This window comes from Thermobia domestica, chromosome 6 (genome assembly GCF_964235325.1).
Source record: "Thermobia domestica chromosome 6, izTheDome1.hap1.1, whole genome shotgun sequence".
Lineage (NCBI taxonomy): Eukaryota > Metazoa > Arthropoda > Insecta > Zygentoma > Lepismatidae > Thermobia > Thermobia domestica.
The window spans coordinates 247,331,368-247,351,903 of NC_137459.1; the positions used below are offsets into that span (position 1 = coordinate 247,331,368).

Sequence of the window (20,536 nt, forward strand, 5' to 3'; positions counted from 1 at the left end):
CTTTGATAGTATTTGGGGTAGACAAATAAGTGTCACTTATTGTATAGGTAAAGTTAATTGGATTTTCTTTCCTCTTCAAAGATACAGATTTACAATTAGACACATTCACGATTAATTTATTCGTGTTACACCATATTTGAACTCTCTGTAGATCCTGTTGAAGTTTCACGCAGTCATAAATTGAACTTGAGAATCACCGGTAATGTAAAACCTCGGATTATTCTACTGGAACTCTCTCTAGCCCTCTGTGAGAAGAGTTTTTTTTTAATCTTTGTATCATTATTTGTTTATTCTATGCTATTACTATGTTGATGTGTATCAAGTTCAAAATAAACAAAAATAGCACTCGATTTCAATAATTCAAAACCATATTTTTCATTAACTTTTATGTTTTAACTACAAAAGTCATTCACTTTATAAATTGACATAATACCGACTTCTGTCATCTTATATTATGACCTTACCTTCCATATTTAAATCTAGGAGTACAGAATAAACTCTGTTTTTTTTTAATAACTCCTGAAATTTCTCGCCCCTTGAGTTTGCATCCCACGCGGCGGCCCTGCCTTCTACCTTCATATATTAGCAGCACAATTCATTAAAAGTACACAGGGTGTTTCAAAATAATACGAACAATTTTTGGAAGCGAATTCATGATACTAAGATAAGACAAAAAGTATAGACCAACCTGGGTGCTCAAACGCTTCCTTTTCGCACTATCACCAGCCGAAAAGCTGTTGGAAAAATGCTAAAGCAGCCATAACTGCAGAACAAAATGTCGGATCGAAGTCTAGTAAAAGGAGAACTTCATGATTTTTAGTCGTAGATTCGACTGATGCAAAATTCGTTGTGGTGCAACAACGAATAAAAATTGTGCTACATTGTCCAAGTTAGAAGAACGAAAAGAATTCACAAAAAGAAGAGATACACATATTTGATTAATCTAGTTTGCATCAGAGCAGAATAAATTTAGGAGGGGGGAACTGCCCTTCCGATGGACATATTCTCTGATCATATGACTTACCGTATTTGGAAAATACTGAAATATGTATGTTGCATGGAAAAGCACAGCTTTTGTAAGTGTAGTCATAAGAATGCGTTGTATTTTATAACCAATCAATTACTTTAATCTCACTCTTATCTTTCTTGCTATTTCTTTTGCTTTCGTTTTCTTTTTTTTTAATTTTAGAATATATCCTTAGTGTGTTTACATTCCTGAATTAATTCACTATTTAATTTATTATCATATGAACTTCTAACTTAATTATGTATGTTACCAGACTGTCTTTGCCGTCTTACTGTTATTAGTTCTCCTAGTAGAAATTTCATACACACGTTTCGTTCGCGGTTCCCTTCCACTTTTCCTGTCCTTATATGTTTGCGATACCCCAAATTATGTAAAAGCTAAGAATCAGTAACAACATCAGAGGGGAATAGGAGGACTAGTGCGCGTTCTCGGTGACTACGAATGCCCCTCGCAGATAAATTGTATTATGATATAGGTGAAGTAATATAAAATTACCCTTTTACAAGGAAAGCTATCCAACTTCTCGACGAGTATCGCATTGAAATTTGCACAAGTGGAAGAACATATTGAAAGATGGAAATATGCTTATTCCTACGATTCGCAACGTCGTTGAACCGGAAGTAGAATGATCGTTCTCCCATAACCCCTGAAAGTTATCTACTCTGGTCATACATGCCAGAATGTGATACACTGGACCCCGTTTTCTCACAAAGACAAATATTGAAAACTCAAGATGATAGCAGTCGGTGGTGATTGGGATCTCTAGTACGTCATTGATGCGAACTGATGTCAAATGGAACACGATAAGATACACAGATCGTAAGTTTACCCGGTGAAGAAAAGGGACAGGATGAAACCACAAAGCAAAAATGGCTTTCTATGATTATTATTATTGTTATTTGTATGACTGTTATCATCATCATTATTATTATTATTATTATTATTATTATTATCAGTAGTAGTAGTAGTAGTAGTAATAGTAGTAGTAGTAGTAGTATGATTAGCATTATTAATATGAGCAGTATGATGAGTAAAAATAATAATAATGAGAAGAAGATAACAAATGTATTGCTGAGCCCGTTCGGACGCGAAGGACTTCGGCCCGCCTTGAGTGTCCTCTAGCACTGCAATAAAGGTTTTAAAATCCACAGACAACCATACCCCAGCCGGAATTCGAAGTCGGGACCCTTGAATCGTTGGCTTGGGGCCTCAACCAAACGAACATGAGGTCGGCAATAAGACGAAGAAAATGACAAAGAAATAATAATAATAATAATAATAATAATAATAATAATAATAATAATAATAATAATAATAATCAGTATCATCATCACATATAAGTTTTTTTTAAACCTAATACCGATCACGACCCCCATATTATCACATCTTCTTGCTAGCGACCCCTTATTATTTCTGGCTTGTAATAAGTTTGTCTCGAATTTTTAATATACCTATTGAGGAGGTCTCACTATATACATCTATTTCTATAATAGCAGTATCCATTTCTTGTATATATTCGATACAGTAACTTCCCTAAAAGCGAATGGATTAAAAGTGAATGAAATTTGATCCGTTCATTCATATTACAAACACCAAATCCGATCCGTCATACTGTTTCAAAATGGAGGCCGTTTGAAAATTTTAAAACTTCATATTTCCCTCAATTTTGGGACATATGATAAAAAAAGTGCATTTGCATTCTTCTGGTATTTCAATATGCAGTTCTCATTAGTTTCATATTGTACCTCTTTCATTTAAATTGATTTTTAGCCAACTCTGCACCTGTTGAAAATGTTTAGTAGACCATTTTTATTTTCTTGGCAGTATGTATATAAATATGTAAAAATTGTCTATCAGAACAAAATTCAAAATAATAATTATTTAAAAATATTTTCGGTATTAGATTCTAATTATGTTTCTCTCTTTCGCTTATCTTCGCGACCCCCAGGTTGAGAAACAATGACCTATATTATTTCTTCTTGCGGACCTCGTGTTCGTATGGGTTGAGGCGTCAAGGCAGCGACTCAAGGGTCCCGAATTCGAATCCCGGCTGGGGTATGGCTGTTTGTGGATTCTAAAATCTTTATAACAGTACTAGAGGACGCTCAAGACTGACCGAAGTCATTGGTTACTTAACGGCCCCAACAATACATTTGTTGTCTTCTTCTTCTCATTATTATTATTTTATTCATCATACTGCTCATATTAATAATGCTAATCATACTACTACTACTACTACTACTACTACTACTACTACTACTACTACTACTACTACTACTAATAATAATAATAATAATAATAATAATAATAATAATAATAATAATAATAATAATAGTCATACTAATAACAATAATAATATTCATAGAAAGCCATTTTTTCGTTGTAGTTTCAGCGTGTCCCTTTTCCCCACCGGGTAAACGTGTTCGCTTGGAACTTACGATCGGTGTATCGTATTGTGTTCCATTTGACATTTGTTCGCATTAATGACGTACCCATTGCCCTCACCCTCAACTGTTATCATCTTGAGTTTTCAACATTTGTCTTTGTGAGAAAACAGGGGTTCCAGTGTATCACACTCTGGCATGTATGACCAGAGTACATAACTTGCAGGGGCTATGGGAGAACTATCATTCTACTTCCGGTTCAACGACGTTGCAAATCGTAAGAATAAGCATATTTCCATCTTTCAATATGTTCTTCCACGTGTGCAAGCGTCAATGCGATGCTCGTCGAGGAGTTGGATATCTTTCCTTGTTAGTATATAAAAAAATTGCTGTCTCTCAACTTTTTCTCTGTTCCTCCGCTTATCCCCACCCAATTAATTAAAGCTTGTGTCAGCACTGTTAAGAATCTTTCAGTGAGTTCCTGTATCAATTTCATCCGAATTTAAAATACTTTACACTGAATATTTTATAGGTGAAGAAATAGTTACTGGCTTATTGAAGCAATCGATGCAATTTTGTTCACTATTGTTGACTACGTAGGTCTTGTACGAGTGACCTTGAAACGCCTATTTAATCGTAATGTGAAATATCCTAATATGAAGCACGCTGAATACATATTAATGTCTAGACTTTATCAAATACGAATTGAAGTAAAGTGTGTGTTTTTTTTTTTCGATGCACTATCCTGCCACTACCTTTTTTTTCTCACCTGGCTATGAGGCTCTTTACTCAGTCATTCAGGGGTGCCCACAAGGGGGGAAACATGACGCCAATGGTGTCATTAAAATTTTTGTGGGGAGAGGTTACGGAAGAGGAAAAGATTTATGAAGGAGATGTCAGTTGATCAAGTAATAAGTGAATTTTTAAGAAAAATTTAAGCTGATATTTACTTTAAGATCCTTCACTCACTGATTGCTCAATTACTAGATCGCTTTTCAAACCAATATTTGGCCTTAATGATCCAAATGGCTTTCTTTGTCCATGATGGACTTAACAAACTGCATGAAAGTCTCCGGTCAAATATGATACAAGAATTGTGTGACTTCTACCAGTTTGATAGTGAAGAAACAGTAGCTTGGCTAGATAACTTTTCATTCGTATACAAGGCCTCACACCACAACATAAACGTTTATAATTTGTTACCCAAACAAAAAAAGTTCAAGATTTTCAAGCAAAACAAGAACAATAGTAGTAAATTAGACTCAGAAGATGCTCAAGAACAAGCTTTAGATGGAGATGAAATTGATGATAAAGAGGAAGACAATATGGAAGCAACTGTGAAGCTTTGGATTAAACGAATTTTTATTAAGCCATACAGGTATTTATAGCAGCTCTCGGTCACTCTCTGTAACAAGCTGCTCAGCTGAGAGAACCAATAGTCGGATCAAAATGGGAAAAGTCGCCTCAGAACAAGCATGGGAACATTTCGTTAAATAACTTACTAATTTTAAGTAGTGAGATTGAAATTTTAAACGAATTTTTATATGAGGGTATTATTAATCAGTTTTCCTTAACTAATAAACAAAGACAAAGGTGATTGTTAAAACGTCAGATTCATTAACTTCAATATTTTTGGTATTTTCTTTTACTTGTGTAACCTGATGTAATTTTTACACCTTATAATTTCTGAAATTATGCATTTTTTCTGTAACTTTAAGAAAATGTGTCTTACTTTTTTTATCACATAGCCTTGCTTTAGTTAATGGTTGTCAAAATAAATATAAGAATGTGCCTAAATAGAAGCTAATTTTAATATAAACATACGTAAAAAAATAAATTAACAAAATACTGATTATAAGTGATTATCGGGGCGTATAGGGAATTTTAAGTCAGTTAAAAAGTAAAAGAAAAGTAATTTTTAATTAAGTGTACCGGAGAAGGAGGAATTGTTCTGATTAAAAATTTTAAAGTTTGAAGTCAGGGATGAACAATAAAAATTCTTGGATAGTCGAGCATCACAGAAAATTCGTCACCAAGCGAACAAAAGAAGGGATTGCATCATTCAAATTTGATTACTGTTTTGCCTATCATGCTACCTATTAATGTCCAGTTTTAGTATTATTTTAAATGCGTTATGTCTAGTTTTAAAAATAAAAGTAATTAACATTAAAACATCGTATTTTTGCCTACTTTTACAAAATTAATCAAAGTGTGCGACCTCTAAATCTTTATGAAATTTGAAATTCAGTCTCCTTGAAATTTGTTATATATACCTTGTTTTACATCACTGAGACTCGGAACATAAGCATTTTACATTTTATTTTTTGCCTTAGACAATGAAACATCCTAAAGTGTACAAGTTTTAATTATCAATTTTACGTTGAAATAACCTACATTTTTATTTAAAGTTTGTGTGATTAAATGTGTCTTGAGCTCTTAAAAAAAATAAAAAAAAAATTATCTCACCTGTTGTGATAGGGAAAGGTTTAAAATTAAATGTGAGGGGGATATTTTGTTAATTTGGGGGGATTGGCGTCACAGCCTTTGGGGGGATTGGCACCCCTGTAGTCATTGTAGAATTATTTTCCCCGTTCATCCATCAATATAAAATTGTCTGAGCCATTTCTCGTCCATAATATGATTAATAATGCTAAAAGACTAACAAATCGATTTTAGTTCGTATCTTTAGCATTTGTTTTTACAATCAACGAAGAACTTTAGTTCTCAGTCTTCCGAAAATTATGAGCCCCGTAGACTCCTTCTTCCTTACAAGCAAAAACAACAATAATACATAGTATTGAGAACTATCTTAACGGTGACCCATTGACAAACTGTAAGAAACCCCTGAAAAATGAAATGAAATATTTTAATTTAACGATCCACGATTATGCTCTTTAGGCTAAGGGAGACAATTATTAAGACAAGTGAATGATGATGGAAGATATAGTGGAATGAGAATATGGAAGGAAATTGGAGTTTCCCAAGGAAACCGAAAGACACGATACGATGGTGTCCACCCCAAAATCATTTGGCTGGAGATCGAACCAGCGACCCCACGTACCATAGGCAAGCTGTTTACCACTGAGTCACCGCGTCCTTCCACAATCCTTGAGAGGCGCGATCAACCAGTTAAGAACAACTGACTTAGAGAAACATACTTACCGTTTCCGAGCGAAGGAAACTCTATGAATTCCACATTCTATCCGTTTGTACTTATTGTATAATGGTGTAAAATGAAATGAAATGAAATCTTTGAGTTTTACGTCCCACGGTTATGCCGGTTAGTCTAAAGGAGACAGTGATTATGATAAATGAATTAAATAGTGGAATGAAGAAAGTGGGAGGGAAATGTATAATGGTGTATCACACACAATATTCACTACACCGATACATCTATCAGAATCGTAGTGCTTCCTCCAAAGTAGCACGGTGACTTAGTGATAGAGCGCTTACTTCTGCTTCGGGATGGATCTCGTTCGATCCTAGACTATTGGATATCATCGTAACGGTGAGTTTTCTTAGGATTGTCCTGTTTTCTCCTACATTCTCATTTCGCAATTTTTTTCCCAATAATTAGCTTCCATCTATTATCTGTCTCTATTATTGGATCGGATTTGAAAAAAAAATGAAATGAAATCTTTAAGTTTTACGTCCCACGGTTATGCCGGTTAGGCTAAAGGAGACGGTGATAATGAGAGATGAGTGAAATGGTGGAATGAAGAAAGTGGGAGGAAACGGGAGAACCCCGAGAAAACCCACGAGCACGATGTTTGTCCACCACAAATTTCACTTGGCGGGGGCTGGGATCGAACCCGGGACCCCAAGCACCAGAGGTGAACGCTCTACCACTGAGCCACCGCGCCCCCCGGATCGGATTTGAGTTTAGCATCCCTTCGATATCAAATTTATATGAGACATGGATAACAAAGCTAATTAACGTGAACTTTTAACGCTACTGATTATCGATTGGCTTGCGCTACCGAAAGGAAACGGAGCCGGGTGTTCTATACTAAAGTCACGTACGTTACCCACATAGCCATGAGTGATCTCTCTGTCTCCACTAGCCTAGATGGAATAACATTTAAACGGTATGGACTTCATACTTTGTATAATTTGAGATCTTCCTCGAAAGCCAATTCTGTACTGAGACAAAGTAGATCATTCAAATATGTATATCTTTCCTTTTTCGAATTCTACGATATTCTTGTAAGTTGGACTACGTTCAAAGACTCTTGTTAGTTGAAATATCGTATTTAATTGTAGTTAATATGTCTTACTTAACGCTTGATAAAATATCCCAAGAATTCTTCAATTTCTTTAGGTGACCCTTGCGCCACCCCTGTATCACATCGAGTGGTGCATTAATGGAAGCTATGGCTAAAAATAATATACATTCCCTTTCTCCCAACTTCGATCCGATAATTTGTTCTCGAGTTGTGGCTTTTTTTGTTTTTCATTTTTCTGGCAGATGTTTGGCTGGTCATGGCACCGATAGAAAGCATTTTTTCACCCAGGTTCGTCTATACTTCTTGTCTTATCTTGATGTCAGGAATCAGCTTCCAAACGCTGTTGGTGTGTTTTGAAACACTCTGTATATTTCTATACTGTTTCTGATTAGCTCCGGTCTGCCAATCACCTTTCAGTATTCCCAAAACAAGCCAAAAGTGAACTAAATTCACTAAATCGCCTTCCCCCGTATACTTTCTTGTTGTACAGTACTTATTGTATATTTATATTGTAATTGACAAAGATTGCCAATATTGAATGAAACATCTGGTTAAAATGCTAATAGAGGAATTCCCTTTTTAGCGCAGAAATTCCCTCCTTGCATCGTACCACCATTTTAGGCGAGACAGGATTAGGCAAGTTGGGAATTCCCATCTCCCCTAAAATGGCGGACAACCTTATCTTGGAGATATCAGTGACTGATAAATCGTTAGGCGAGGTGGGATTAGGCGAGATGGGATGGAATCCATTGAAGTCATATTTAAACACCAGGGTGAAAACAGAAATAAAATGTAAATGTCATATAATATGCAAATACCATCAGATTTAAACGTCCGAATGTAGTATTCGTTGCATGAACATGTTAAAAATTCATAAGAAAGCTAACAAACATTTTCATTTTATTTTATTTGTACTTATTTACTTAGTTGTCATTTGACACTGAAGTTTTGATCGCCATATGATTTAAAATTTGACTTCGGGTCATCACTGCTCAACACGTGATTCCAATGAGTTGAGAATATTATTCCATCTCTTTGTTTATGTGTACAAATTTCAAATATTTATTTGTTGCCTACCATTAGTTATATATATATATATATATATATATATATATATATATATATATATATATATATATATATATATATATATATATATATATATATATATATATATATATATATATATATATATATATATATATATATATATATATATATATATATATATAATAGACATTTTTATTCGTTTATAAAATAAATACACATATACTATATGTTGTTTTCTGTATAAAAAGAAAGAAAGAAAGAAAAAGATGTGTTATTCTACATGGATTATAGGATCTAGGGATGAAATAGATCGTTTTCTACGTCAGAGTGACTTTCAAAGCTTACTGTGAACCTTCTTTTAACATTTTGAACAAAACACCAGCTCATATTTGTGTTAAGTTTGGTCTCTGATGGAATAGAAGTCAACATATATATTTATATATATATACATAAAATCTTACCATCAAATCATGGATCCAATAACCAGCTGTATTATCAGACTTCCCCAATGTATTAATTGCTTCTCTTGCATACATTGCTCCACTTGGTATGAAGAAATTAGCTTTATTCAGGTATTCACTAAACTGGGTCATATTTGTTGAGACATAATGTGGAGATAATCTCTGAACTACTATTCCATATTTCTCTGTTTCGTATCGTAAAGCATCTGTAAAGTTCTTCACAAAAGCCTAGAAAATTTGTAAAATTTGTTACTTTCTTGACTTGCGGTCTTACTCAAAGAATCATTGCAACAATTTATCTTTAAATAATACAGTTTGTAGGAAAGTTAGGCATTTTAGCTTCAAATGTAATAACCTCAAAGATTCAAAGTATGTTCACCCTTGTCAGACATATTTCTGCTTATAGGAAGAATACAGGACATTTCAAAGAGAGGTGGGTGGTCAGTATTTTAGGGACATATCTATAAATATACCATTCTAAATATGAGGCGTTCAGAGCAGAAGGGAATGGACTACAATTTACAAAGTTGTGAGAAAAACAGATATAAAGTATGTACGGTACACTTAACTGCATGGAAAAGTTAATATTTTTTTACATTATCAGAGTTGTCTACAATTATTATTATTATTATTATTATTATTATTATTATTATTATTATTATTATTATTATTATTATTATTATTATTATTATTATTATTATTATTATTATTAAGAATTCTGCCTTTTATCAGGTCGTGGGACTAATGAGTTTTTTTTTTTTATTTTAGGTTTGGTCCTGAAAATATTTCTTCCACGTTTCTCGAGCTTCAGCGTCCTCTTTTAACTCCCAATCTTTTTTTCTATTTTTAAAATCATCGATCAGTTGTGTTATTTTCCCTGTTCCTCGCTTTCCTTTCATCTTTCCTTCTATGTCGGTATGAAGAAGACAATTCCTTCGCAATATATATGTCCAATCCAATTGATCTTCCTACGAAGGATGGTGGCTAGAGGCATTCTATTCTCTCACATACGTTCCAAAATATCTTGGTTGTAAATTGTAGTTCATTCCCTTGTGCACTGAACGCGACATATTAGATTTAGATCTATTTTGGATAAATTTCAGTAACTCTAAACTGAGTAAGTTCTGTAGCTTTTGGTTAACAATAATACTCGTAGTAACGCAAATTAAAATTAACTGCTCATTTGTGAACAAGTGACTACTAGACCTGTTTTCTGTGTACTTGATACGGCATTAAATCCCCAGTGGTCCGAACAACAACTGCTTGTAAAACAAAATCCAATTTGAAAAAGTTTGAAATGAAAACCCGAGTAGCTATGTTACGCATCTCACTTTAAACTATAGATCGTTTTATTTACCATTAGTACATTAACTTCTAATGCATACAAAACATACACTTTTATATTTGTATGCAAGTTAAAGTGCTCCCATTATCCACATAGGTTATTGTAAATATAAACAAACATATGAGAGTTTAATGTATGTAGTGATATCATACATAATTCAAATTTAAATGCTAACAACTAGTGACATGTTAAATGCGTAATATATGCTGATACTAAATGAATCGCTTACTGCAGATATCAAACATGTCCAACATTTACACATTTCCTTTTGTGTGACGATAATGGTTCGTAATAGGGCAATGGATCGTACAGAATAGAAACGACACTTGTCCGGTCAATAACAATGGGCATCGAGGTGTATTCAAATTTCCGTGTTATGGTGGAAATATCGTAAAGATAGTTTTATTCAGTCTTTTGCCTCTCCTGCAAACATTACGAAATGTGGACATGTTTGCTTGCTGTAGTAAGTGGCTCAAATATGTTACATTAGTGGTCAGGTAAAAATAACTTCAGGTATTTAGATAAAGACAATATATAAAAAGCAGAATTACATACATTAAATTCCAAGTTCTATTTTGTCATATTAGATTTCTATCAGCCAACAATATTAATTTGTTCCAAAAGAGTTACTCACACCAACAAATTCTCGTATCTTGAATCTAAATTTTCCATATAAAATAACAGAGAACGTCTTATTTCACTCTATATCCCAAATATCTACAATATATGAATAAAAATGAGTGTAATGATGTTTGTTTCTCATCTCCTTCTAGAACACTGCATCGATTTTAATGATTTTTAGTGCATAACTGGACAATAACCCAACTTGGGTTTTTGCGCATCCTAAGAGAGGAGTGTGGGTTAAAAATTTACGCGAAATATTTACTCACAGTATTCTCGGCTTAGGAAAATAAAACTTGGTATATAAATTCTTCAATTAAAATAATAGGAACCGTGTCCAGACGTTTCTTGAAAATTATAGTTTTAAAGGGGGTCGAAGGGGTACCTCATATACAAATAAAATTAGTGTAATGATTTTCGTACGCCAACTCCTACTAGCTGCGCCGATTTAGACTATTATTGGTACATGAGTGTAGCTTGCCCTATCTTATGGTTTTAGCACTTTCTTGACAAGGGTGTAAAGGGTGAGGGGTATGTCACGTAAAAATATGCTTAATGGCTCTCCTTCTAGACCGCTGCACGGATTTGTTATTATTTTTGCTAAATGAGTAGACCCTGGCCTAACTTAGGCTTTAGTACATTTTCGGCAAGGGGCTTTAATGCATGTAAAAATAATCTTAAAAGACCGATATAGAGTCCAACCAATAGTTTTTGGGGTTGCTGAGATCGTTAGTAATACCCGCGACGCCGTTAAAGTTCAATTTCAGCCCCATGCTTTTTAAGTCCAAATTCATCCCTCATGCGTATTCTAAAGGGAGGAAGGGGTTCAAATACCTTGCATACATCTATTCTACCTGTACAAAGAACGGTCATTTTAATATCTCGTTCCGTTTTTGCTCTATGAAGATCAGTATTAAAACTGGAAGTAGTAAATTTCAAACTCTTCCAGTTCTGGTAGAATGTTGGGATAGTCATGGTACGTTGCCTTGATACGTTGAATCGTTCGCAAGAAAAACGCTTCTCGCTATCTGTTAACGTTTTTGTTCTATGGTGATAAACGTTGAAACCAGAAATGGCTAACTTGAACTACTTCCTGTTTGAATAGAGAGTTAGTGAAGAAGGTGGAACCTATTCTTGGGACGCTGAATCTATTGTAGAAAACCGCATCTCGATAACTTTTCTGGTTTTGCTCTGTAGAAGCCAGTATTGAGACCAGAAGTAATATTAAATTCGAACCGCTTGCAGTTTTGGTAGAGTGTTCGGGATAGCCATGGTACAATGCCTTGGGGCGCTGAATATTTTGCATAAAATCGCTTTTGGCTATCTCTTACCGTTTTTGTTTTATGATGATAAACGTTGAAAAAGGATTGACTAATAATGTTGTTAATTGACTAATGACATTAACGTTGTTTTATGACTAATTTGAATCACTTCCAGTTTGAGTAGAGAGTTAACGAAGGAGATAGAACCTATCCCTGGGACGTTGAATCGATTACTGAAAACCGCATCTCGATATCTCTTACCGTTTTTGTTCTGTCACCTGTCAACAGACGGACTGGGACAAAGCTTTCCTATAAGGCTTCTGACACTTATTCATAGCATAATTAGGAAGTCTAATTAAAATGGGAAATATTGAATAAACAAAATATTACAAACAAAAGACGATTCTGATATTGTGTATATTTTAGAAGTAGATTTACGATACCTAAAAAACTTTATATGAAACATTCAGATTTACCATTAGCTCCAGAAAATTATATGAATAATAAAAAATCCTAAATTATTAGCAACACTTTACGATAAAGTGGATTATGTGTTGCATTATCAAAATATAAAATTCTGTTTATTGAAAGGACTTAAAATATTAGCATTCGTACAATCAAAGTTGTTAAAGAAATATAGACCTTAATAAGAAATTCGATCACAAGCAAAGAATGATTCTGAAAAAGACTTTTGTAAACTTTCAAATAATGTGCTTTATTTGGGGAAAAAAACTATGGAAAACATAAGAAATATATTAGATATAAGACTTGCAAAAATAAGAAAGTAATGGAAAAATTAAAGATAAAACAGTTATTCATATGTATAAAACTAAAATCACTTTTAACAAGCTTATCTATATTAGCGTGTCTGTTCTAGATATATCTAAGATCTGTTTGTATGATTCCTATTACAATGTCTTAAAAATATGGAGATATAACACAACTGTTAATTAATGATACTGATTCTGCTATACCTGATACGGAAACAAAAAAATGTATAGGTCTATGAAGATGTGAAAGATATATACATATGAATATTTAAATATGTCTGATTATAAAAAAATAATAAATATGGTTTGATGTTGGTTAATAAAAAAGCATTAGAAAATTAGAAGATCATATTAAGGATGTTATAAAAGAATAGATTGTAGGTCTTAAATTAAAAAAGTATGTGCTATTAGAAAAATGAAGACAATGATGACAAAGACGATGTAAAGGAAAAGATCAAATAAGAAAAGCAAAACGAATAAGATGAAACGTTGATAAATTTGAAATATCTTTAAAAAAATTATGAAGATTGTGCTTTAGAAATTATACAAAATAGAATCCGAAGTAAAAGTCATATATTTTCAGAAGAAAAATAGCATTATACTCTTAAATGGTAAAAGGTAAAAGATACATATTAGTAGATGAAATAAATGCCCTAGCTCGGGGATGTTACAAAATAGATTTAAAGAAAGAAGAACTAATAAAGAAACGAAATGAATTAGAACATGACCATAAGAGAAAAAGAAATTAAAAATAAAACAGAGAATAGAGAAATTAGGTTAAAGAAATAAATTATATTGCATCTTCAGATATTCTGGACTTCTTCATACAGGTAGTAAAGTCATTTGTCTTCTCTGTTTTAGAGACAATGAACAATATTGGTAACAGAAAGGAGGTTATGACCCTTTTTTCTGTGTACAGTTCTAGGTAAAGACGTCAAGCAGCACCTACTAAAGATCCTACATATTTTTCACATTCGTGTGATATTTGACAATTATGTTTGAACGGCGTTGTGCAATGTCATCGATGTCCAAAACCGTGTGACCATGGAAGCACTAACTCTCCGCTTGCTCCAAATAGCGAGAAAAAATATATCTGAACGAAATAACAGTTGATCTATTTATTGCTGATATTTGCAATCCCTATTTGCAACACTATGAGAGAAGAAAAGGTAAGTCAATACTGATATGTTACTTAATTGGAAATACAAATCAACACATTAATATTTTACTTCATTGGAAGTACAAATATTGTTTTAAGGTATTTTTTAAGATAATGATACATTTAATTTAATTTTCTTGATAGTTGCGCACCGGTGAGCCAGGTTGCATTACATTTGTGATACGTAAGACAGGTCTGAACTTAAACAATGCAGTAACTAGGCTAGAAATTAATATATAGATGGTAATGTTTTAGTATAGTCACTATACAAAAATAAAATACTTAAAAATGATGGAGAAAATTCTTATAACTTGAGGTAAAATCAAGAAAAACAATTAAATCAGTTAAATAACTATGAAATAAATCAGTTAAATAACAAATTATGGATACTATGAAGTGTTATGACTGGTTAAGACAAAAGGATGATATGTAAAACTTCATATTGTATGTTTTCCAAAGAAGATCTGGAAGTTCTTCAAGTATTTCAGTAGTTGAATTCAATACAATTTTGGTTTCATAAATCACGAAAGGAATACGTGTTTTTAACATAGTGTCCAGAACGATATTAAAAAACTTTAGTCACTATGTTGATTATAAGTGTGATAATCTTAATCTAATTTAAAATAAGTATTCCTTCTATTTTGGAGCTTAGTTTCACATTTATAATACAATCTAATTACTCGTAAGCAATAGTTTAAGAAAAACATTAAAAGTCTAGAAATACATTTTATATAAAGTCCGTCGACAAAATTCTTGCATCCAGTGCTGGTTTCTTGTAGTCTTCATGAATATCCATCGTGATATCTAAAGAAACTGTAGCAATTCCAACTACACGTCTTCTACACAGATGTTCGGCCAGATTTATCCCATGGATTTCAAATCTGAAACCCGGCTGCTCAAAATGTGTACCATATTTTGTTTCGAGCCAGGCATGAGTTCGACTAATATTCAAAATAGTTCCAATTTTGGCCGAGTGGCAGAAGTATGTTAATTTCAAGATTTTGATTTCGGGCGTCTCGTTCCTTCACGAGTTACAGAATCTTTACCTACTTAAAGACATTTTTACAATGAAACTAAAATTGTCCAATAAATAAGGTTGCTTTTTTTTTGTAATTTGTAGTTTATGTCCCGACTGAAGAGATTATTACTACGATATAAACGCTCCTCGTCTACATCTCTGGCCCATTAAGTTTATAGTTTGTTGAATGTAAGAAATTTTCCACAAGTTTTAATTTTTCACTTTTCCTAGGCGTTAGTATAATAGATATCCGAATATACTTTCAGAAATTATTGTATTATAAGCATAATATTGCATAAAATCCTACTAAAGTAACTTCAAGTCAAAATTACTTCTATGTATGTAGATTATATAAACAGAGAGAGAAATGACATGAAACTAATTGGGAGATTGTAATTTTTGGAGGAAACTTATGAATTTTGAATGTTGTAACTTTCAAAACAAATAACTTTAAACCTTCTACGCATAGCTACATCAAAAGAGACAAATTATGCTTTTATACAGTTTAACCTTCATTCTCTTAAAGATTAAATAAATATTAAAAAGAGACAGTATCTGACAATATTTGTGTACTCAGTGTTATCTATGTTGTAACCCTAAAACTACAGGTAACAAGTTGTAATTACACCATAAAAATTGTTAACTACCATTTCGAACATAACACGTACGATAATTTCGTTACCTTGCTAGATCCATATGTAGCCAGTAGAGGACAGGGCACAAGCTCAGAGGTGGAGGATACATTTACGATTGCACCCTTTTTCCTCAACCTCATTTGAGGCAATATAATACGGGTCATCATTACAGTAGCACCAATATTGATATTAATAATGTTCCAAATTTCTTCATCTGTCATCTCGGAAACGTATTTTGGATATGGAACTAAAAATCCCACATTGTTCACTAAAAGAGACAAACAAACATAAGCATATTAAATTACAAATACTTTTTTCTATACTTTCTAGCGTCCTATGATTTTAGCTACAATCTTCTATAATTTTCACTGAAACTTGCCTACATAGCGTGAACATATAAAAGAGTTCTATACAATCTAGAATTTTTATGAGGTATCCGAACATCTTAAAATCTTGCAAATGTATGTGCTACACTGAGCTGAAATAAAGCTCCCAGGTGGCACAGTTCGCGAAGAACTATAGCCAGAAATACGACTTTTAGTTTGATGTACTGTCAGCTCTATTACCATTGATTATGTTTTTTTTTTTTTTTTTTAACTGAAGTTTGATATCTCCTAATTCAAGTAGTTTCTTGATCGCCTTTACGCTGCGTCAATACCAAAAATTCTGTGCCCTATCGGGTATCAAACCAAATACATTCGTTTACAATTATCGAAGATAAGGGCGCTAATTAAACATTCGTTTACAGTTGTTTGCATTGGTCCGGGCTGAAAGAGCTTCAATATGGGATTTTATAATTTCCAAAAAGAATAAGTACGAGAAAAAAGTCTGCCTGACATTGATGGAATGATTTATGGGTAACCGGCTTAGTTGGGTTTACTACTTTTGTCCAGGACATCCGGGTCTAGGTCATGTTTCTCAAACCTGGTATGACCCAAATAGGCCCGGTGACCTAGTAAAACCCAGTAACCCAGATATACAAGGTGACCCGGAGAGCCAGACAAACCCAGTATCCTAGTCAGACCCAGCGACGAAGACAAGGTGATCCGATGACCCAGACGGACCTGGTGACTAGGAGACCCAGACAGACTCGGAGACCAATATACGCAGCATTACTGTAATATTTTATAGCTGATTAATGATGTTCACTACTCGGGCTTGAACATTAATTTGTTTGATTCTCTGCGAAACATTTCTTAATCAAAATACCATGTTTTGAGTATCTCACGCTTTCACAAACATAATTTCATGTTTATTTGTTTTTTCATACGTGATTTTTGCATATAGTCTATACAAAGACAATTAACAAAACTCTGTTTGGGCACAGCGTTATCTTATATTCTAAAAGACACATTTTAAAGGTCGTTTAAACTTTGATAATTACTCATAAGAGGAACATGTCGCTTATCTTTTCTGTGACTCTGGCGAGCTTGTACTCTGATAAAAATTATAATTATCTTTCAGTACAATGTATGTTACACACAAATGTAAAAAAACAAGTGAGAAAGAAAATTGCATTTAGTAAAAAGGTAATGAGAGAAAAGAAATATTCATATTTGTCAGAATTGAACTAGTAGTCTTACATATACTCCACATGTGTATGACGACGTTTCGTCTCTGGGTAGTACCGGGTCAGTTCGAGTCATAGGTCTGTCCGGGTCACTCCGGGTGATGGGCTGTCCGGATCATCTGATCTGGTGGGTGATGGATCTGACTGCCTCTGGCCCTTCTGGGTTATGGGTCACGAAGTTTGCTAGGCATCACCATTGAATGCTATTTCTAATTATAATGACCTGATAAAACATATGTGAATTTTATATAGTTCAATATAGAACTAGGCATATGTAAAATAATGCCTATTTTATCGTTTTACTCTTGATTCCTTCTGTGAATATCTTCAATAAGAAAACATACCCTCCTTCACTCTCTATCATCTTACGTGTTTTCTTCTCTTTTAGAAGTCATATTTGCAGTAAGAATTTTTTCTTGGTTCGTTAGATCTTCATAATTTTTAATCACTTATCACTGCAAGTTTACAAACATTTAACGTAGAACATGTAGGATTTTTCGGAGAATCTACGGGGCAGGTACGTGATACTGTGACCCCGATATGGGTGTCTAAATTAAATTATGCATGTTAAAGAAAAATTTCTGGAATATTCCCGAATTTGTGAATCGTTACATAGAAGTAATCAAAAACCTATATTATTTTAAAGATATTGTAAGGATCCCCACATCACGACAAGAGCACATGTCGACACAACACGTGCTATTGATTGTAAACAGAATAGCAGAAAAAAGCCGACACAAAAGACACCGAAGAACGCCGAAAAAAAAACGGATCTCACGGAAGAACCCGAAGAGGATGGATAAAAGGCGGACCACCGAGGGACCCAGCATCAGTAGTCCAACTGATCAAATAACCTACACAGCCCTGAGGTCGCACTGGACTAGGGGTACACCTATCCTTACCCGAGGTCGCACTGGACTAGGGTTCCTTACTACAACTAAGCCTCAGAAGCTGCCTTGAGGTGAGGGGGCTATCCTTCAAGACTCACCAGAACCGTCAGGTGCCTTGGAGACTGCCTTGAGAGAAGGGGCACCGTGTAAAACACCTATTTCTTCTCATCTGGTCAATAACAAGACAGACACTATTTTACTCTTTGTAGTCAAATTTTATAATAAATTGGTGAAGGGGATAAATCTCGGTCCATTATTGACTCTACCAAAGTCATTACAATATTGTTGTATGAACTATGAACCTATGACAGTTATGTTACGACAAGGAGATTCTTAGCTACATTTCTTATATTCCAGAATGTCACAATTTGTTCCGAAAAAAAATCCTAACTTCACGTCTACCACTGATTTTTCATGACACTTCGTACAAATATAGTTCAAAACGTAATAATTTTGGTTATACTTGAAGTAGTACTTTAAAGTAGGGCCCCACCAGAGGTGCCCAAATTACTACACAACACTTTTTTATTCGTAAATGTCTCGAATTTTCCAGAAATCTCCCTAAACTATGGATCCTGAGAAATCATTGTGTGGTATCATTCGAAAGAACAAATCATTATAAAGATGATTATGTACTAACCATGAATCTCGGTTAATTATGGCAGCAGAAAAAGACTTCCCAACTAAAAGTCTAAAATTTTCTTTGATTTCCAAAAGGTTACTAATATTACTGACATTATTTTTAAATTGGAGGGTACAACACAAAAGCTAAGTTCAGGTTCATTTTCAGGAGCTCAAAAGCTATATGGAACACTCAGCTTCATGCAAGAGAAAAGTCACTGTCTGCCAGTGTAATTTGTTTACCTCTGGTAAAAGCATTAACAGAAGATATTGTCATTGGTCCTTCCCTACTACAATATTTCGCCTCCAAGGAACTGTTCTACGTCATAGATTATTCAAAACTTGATTCGTGAAATCATACCTACTAATACCGCAGTTAAATTCAAATAATGAGCATTGAGGTTTGTTTTACATGATTTGGAGCATCTTTCACGCAAACAAACAAATATAGTTTTGCATTGTGATTTTTATTAAAGAAAGAACAGTGCCATTTCCCGATACGATTAAATATGTAAATATAATTTTTGATTATCTATCATATCTAATCATTTATCTCCAGGATTTAAAATGAAGTTAGCTATTCAATACGGAAATAATATGCTATAAAGAAAAGTAATTCCTAAATTGCACTAACTTTTACCTTGTTAATAGACTTCTTGGAAGTTTTATGTATTACAGTGAGACGTAAAAGTACAGGTTTATGAACTTATTCCAAATTTTCTTTCATTTATGATCCATTAAAGTGGTTTATGATTTGTTTTAATAACTACTTTGCACATATCTGGTACAAATCATATACAAACAAACTTTTAAACATATCATTCTAAATAGTTTGTAGTCACCAGCAAAATTTGGTATACCTTCTCTAGTTCACCTGCTAATTGAGAAATTATGAAAACAGTCTTAAGACTGATATATATATATATATATATATATATATATATATATATATATATATATATATATATATATATATATATATTACATATATATATTATATATATATTACATCAAGTGAGTTTCGGGTCACTAATTTAAACCATAATCAGGCGTAGCGTGTGAACAGTAATGTTATGGAAGCATTACTACTGTGTATCTATTTACATATATTTCTGTAGTTCAAATTTTACTTTGGGCAAGGAATGGAAGAATGATGTCTATGTTCTTGATATTGGCATTTAGCAAGTATAGCATATAGGAAACTTGGTGTAAGATCATCAATCAGAAAGATCAAATCCAGAGTCTCCCCAATATATTCCAAGAAAATTAATTTGAATAGTTGTTTATCTAAAGTTGATCATGTATATATCTTGTTCAGTATAATCTGTCTATAAAGAAATAAAGTCCCTGGCACTACAGATTATGGCCATCAGATGACGTGTATTTAACTGGGTGATGTACAGTCAGCACACAGACTCCCAGGGCAATTATTTCTGCTTTCCAGAACAATGGAGTCTGTAACCTCTTAATTCAGGTAGTAGAATAATGCCAATAAAA

General features: G+C 33.4%; 1 protein-coding gene across 1 annotated transcript in view; it reads right to left on the bottom strand.

Annotated features, from left to right (window-relative positions):
• The window catches only part of LOC145688464 (inactive hydroxysteroid dehydrogenase-like protein 1), a 138,792-nt gene that overhangs the window by 14,461 nt on the left and 103,795 nt on the right, over window positions 1-20,536 (bottom strand). The window contains exons 4-5 of the mRNA XM_081762726.1: window positions 16,006-16,226; window positions 9,149-9,376 (exon numbers count right to left, since the gene is read on the bottom strand). Of these exons, the coding sequence (XP_081618852.1) occupies window positions 9,149-9,376; window positions 16,006-16,226 (449 nt within the window). The remainder of the gene's footprint in view (window positions 1-9,148; window positions 9,377-16,005; window positions 16,227-20,536) is intronic.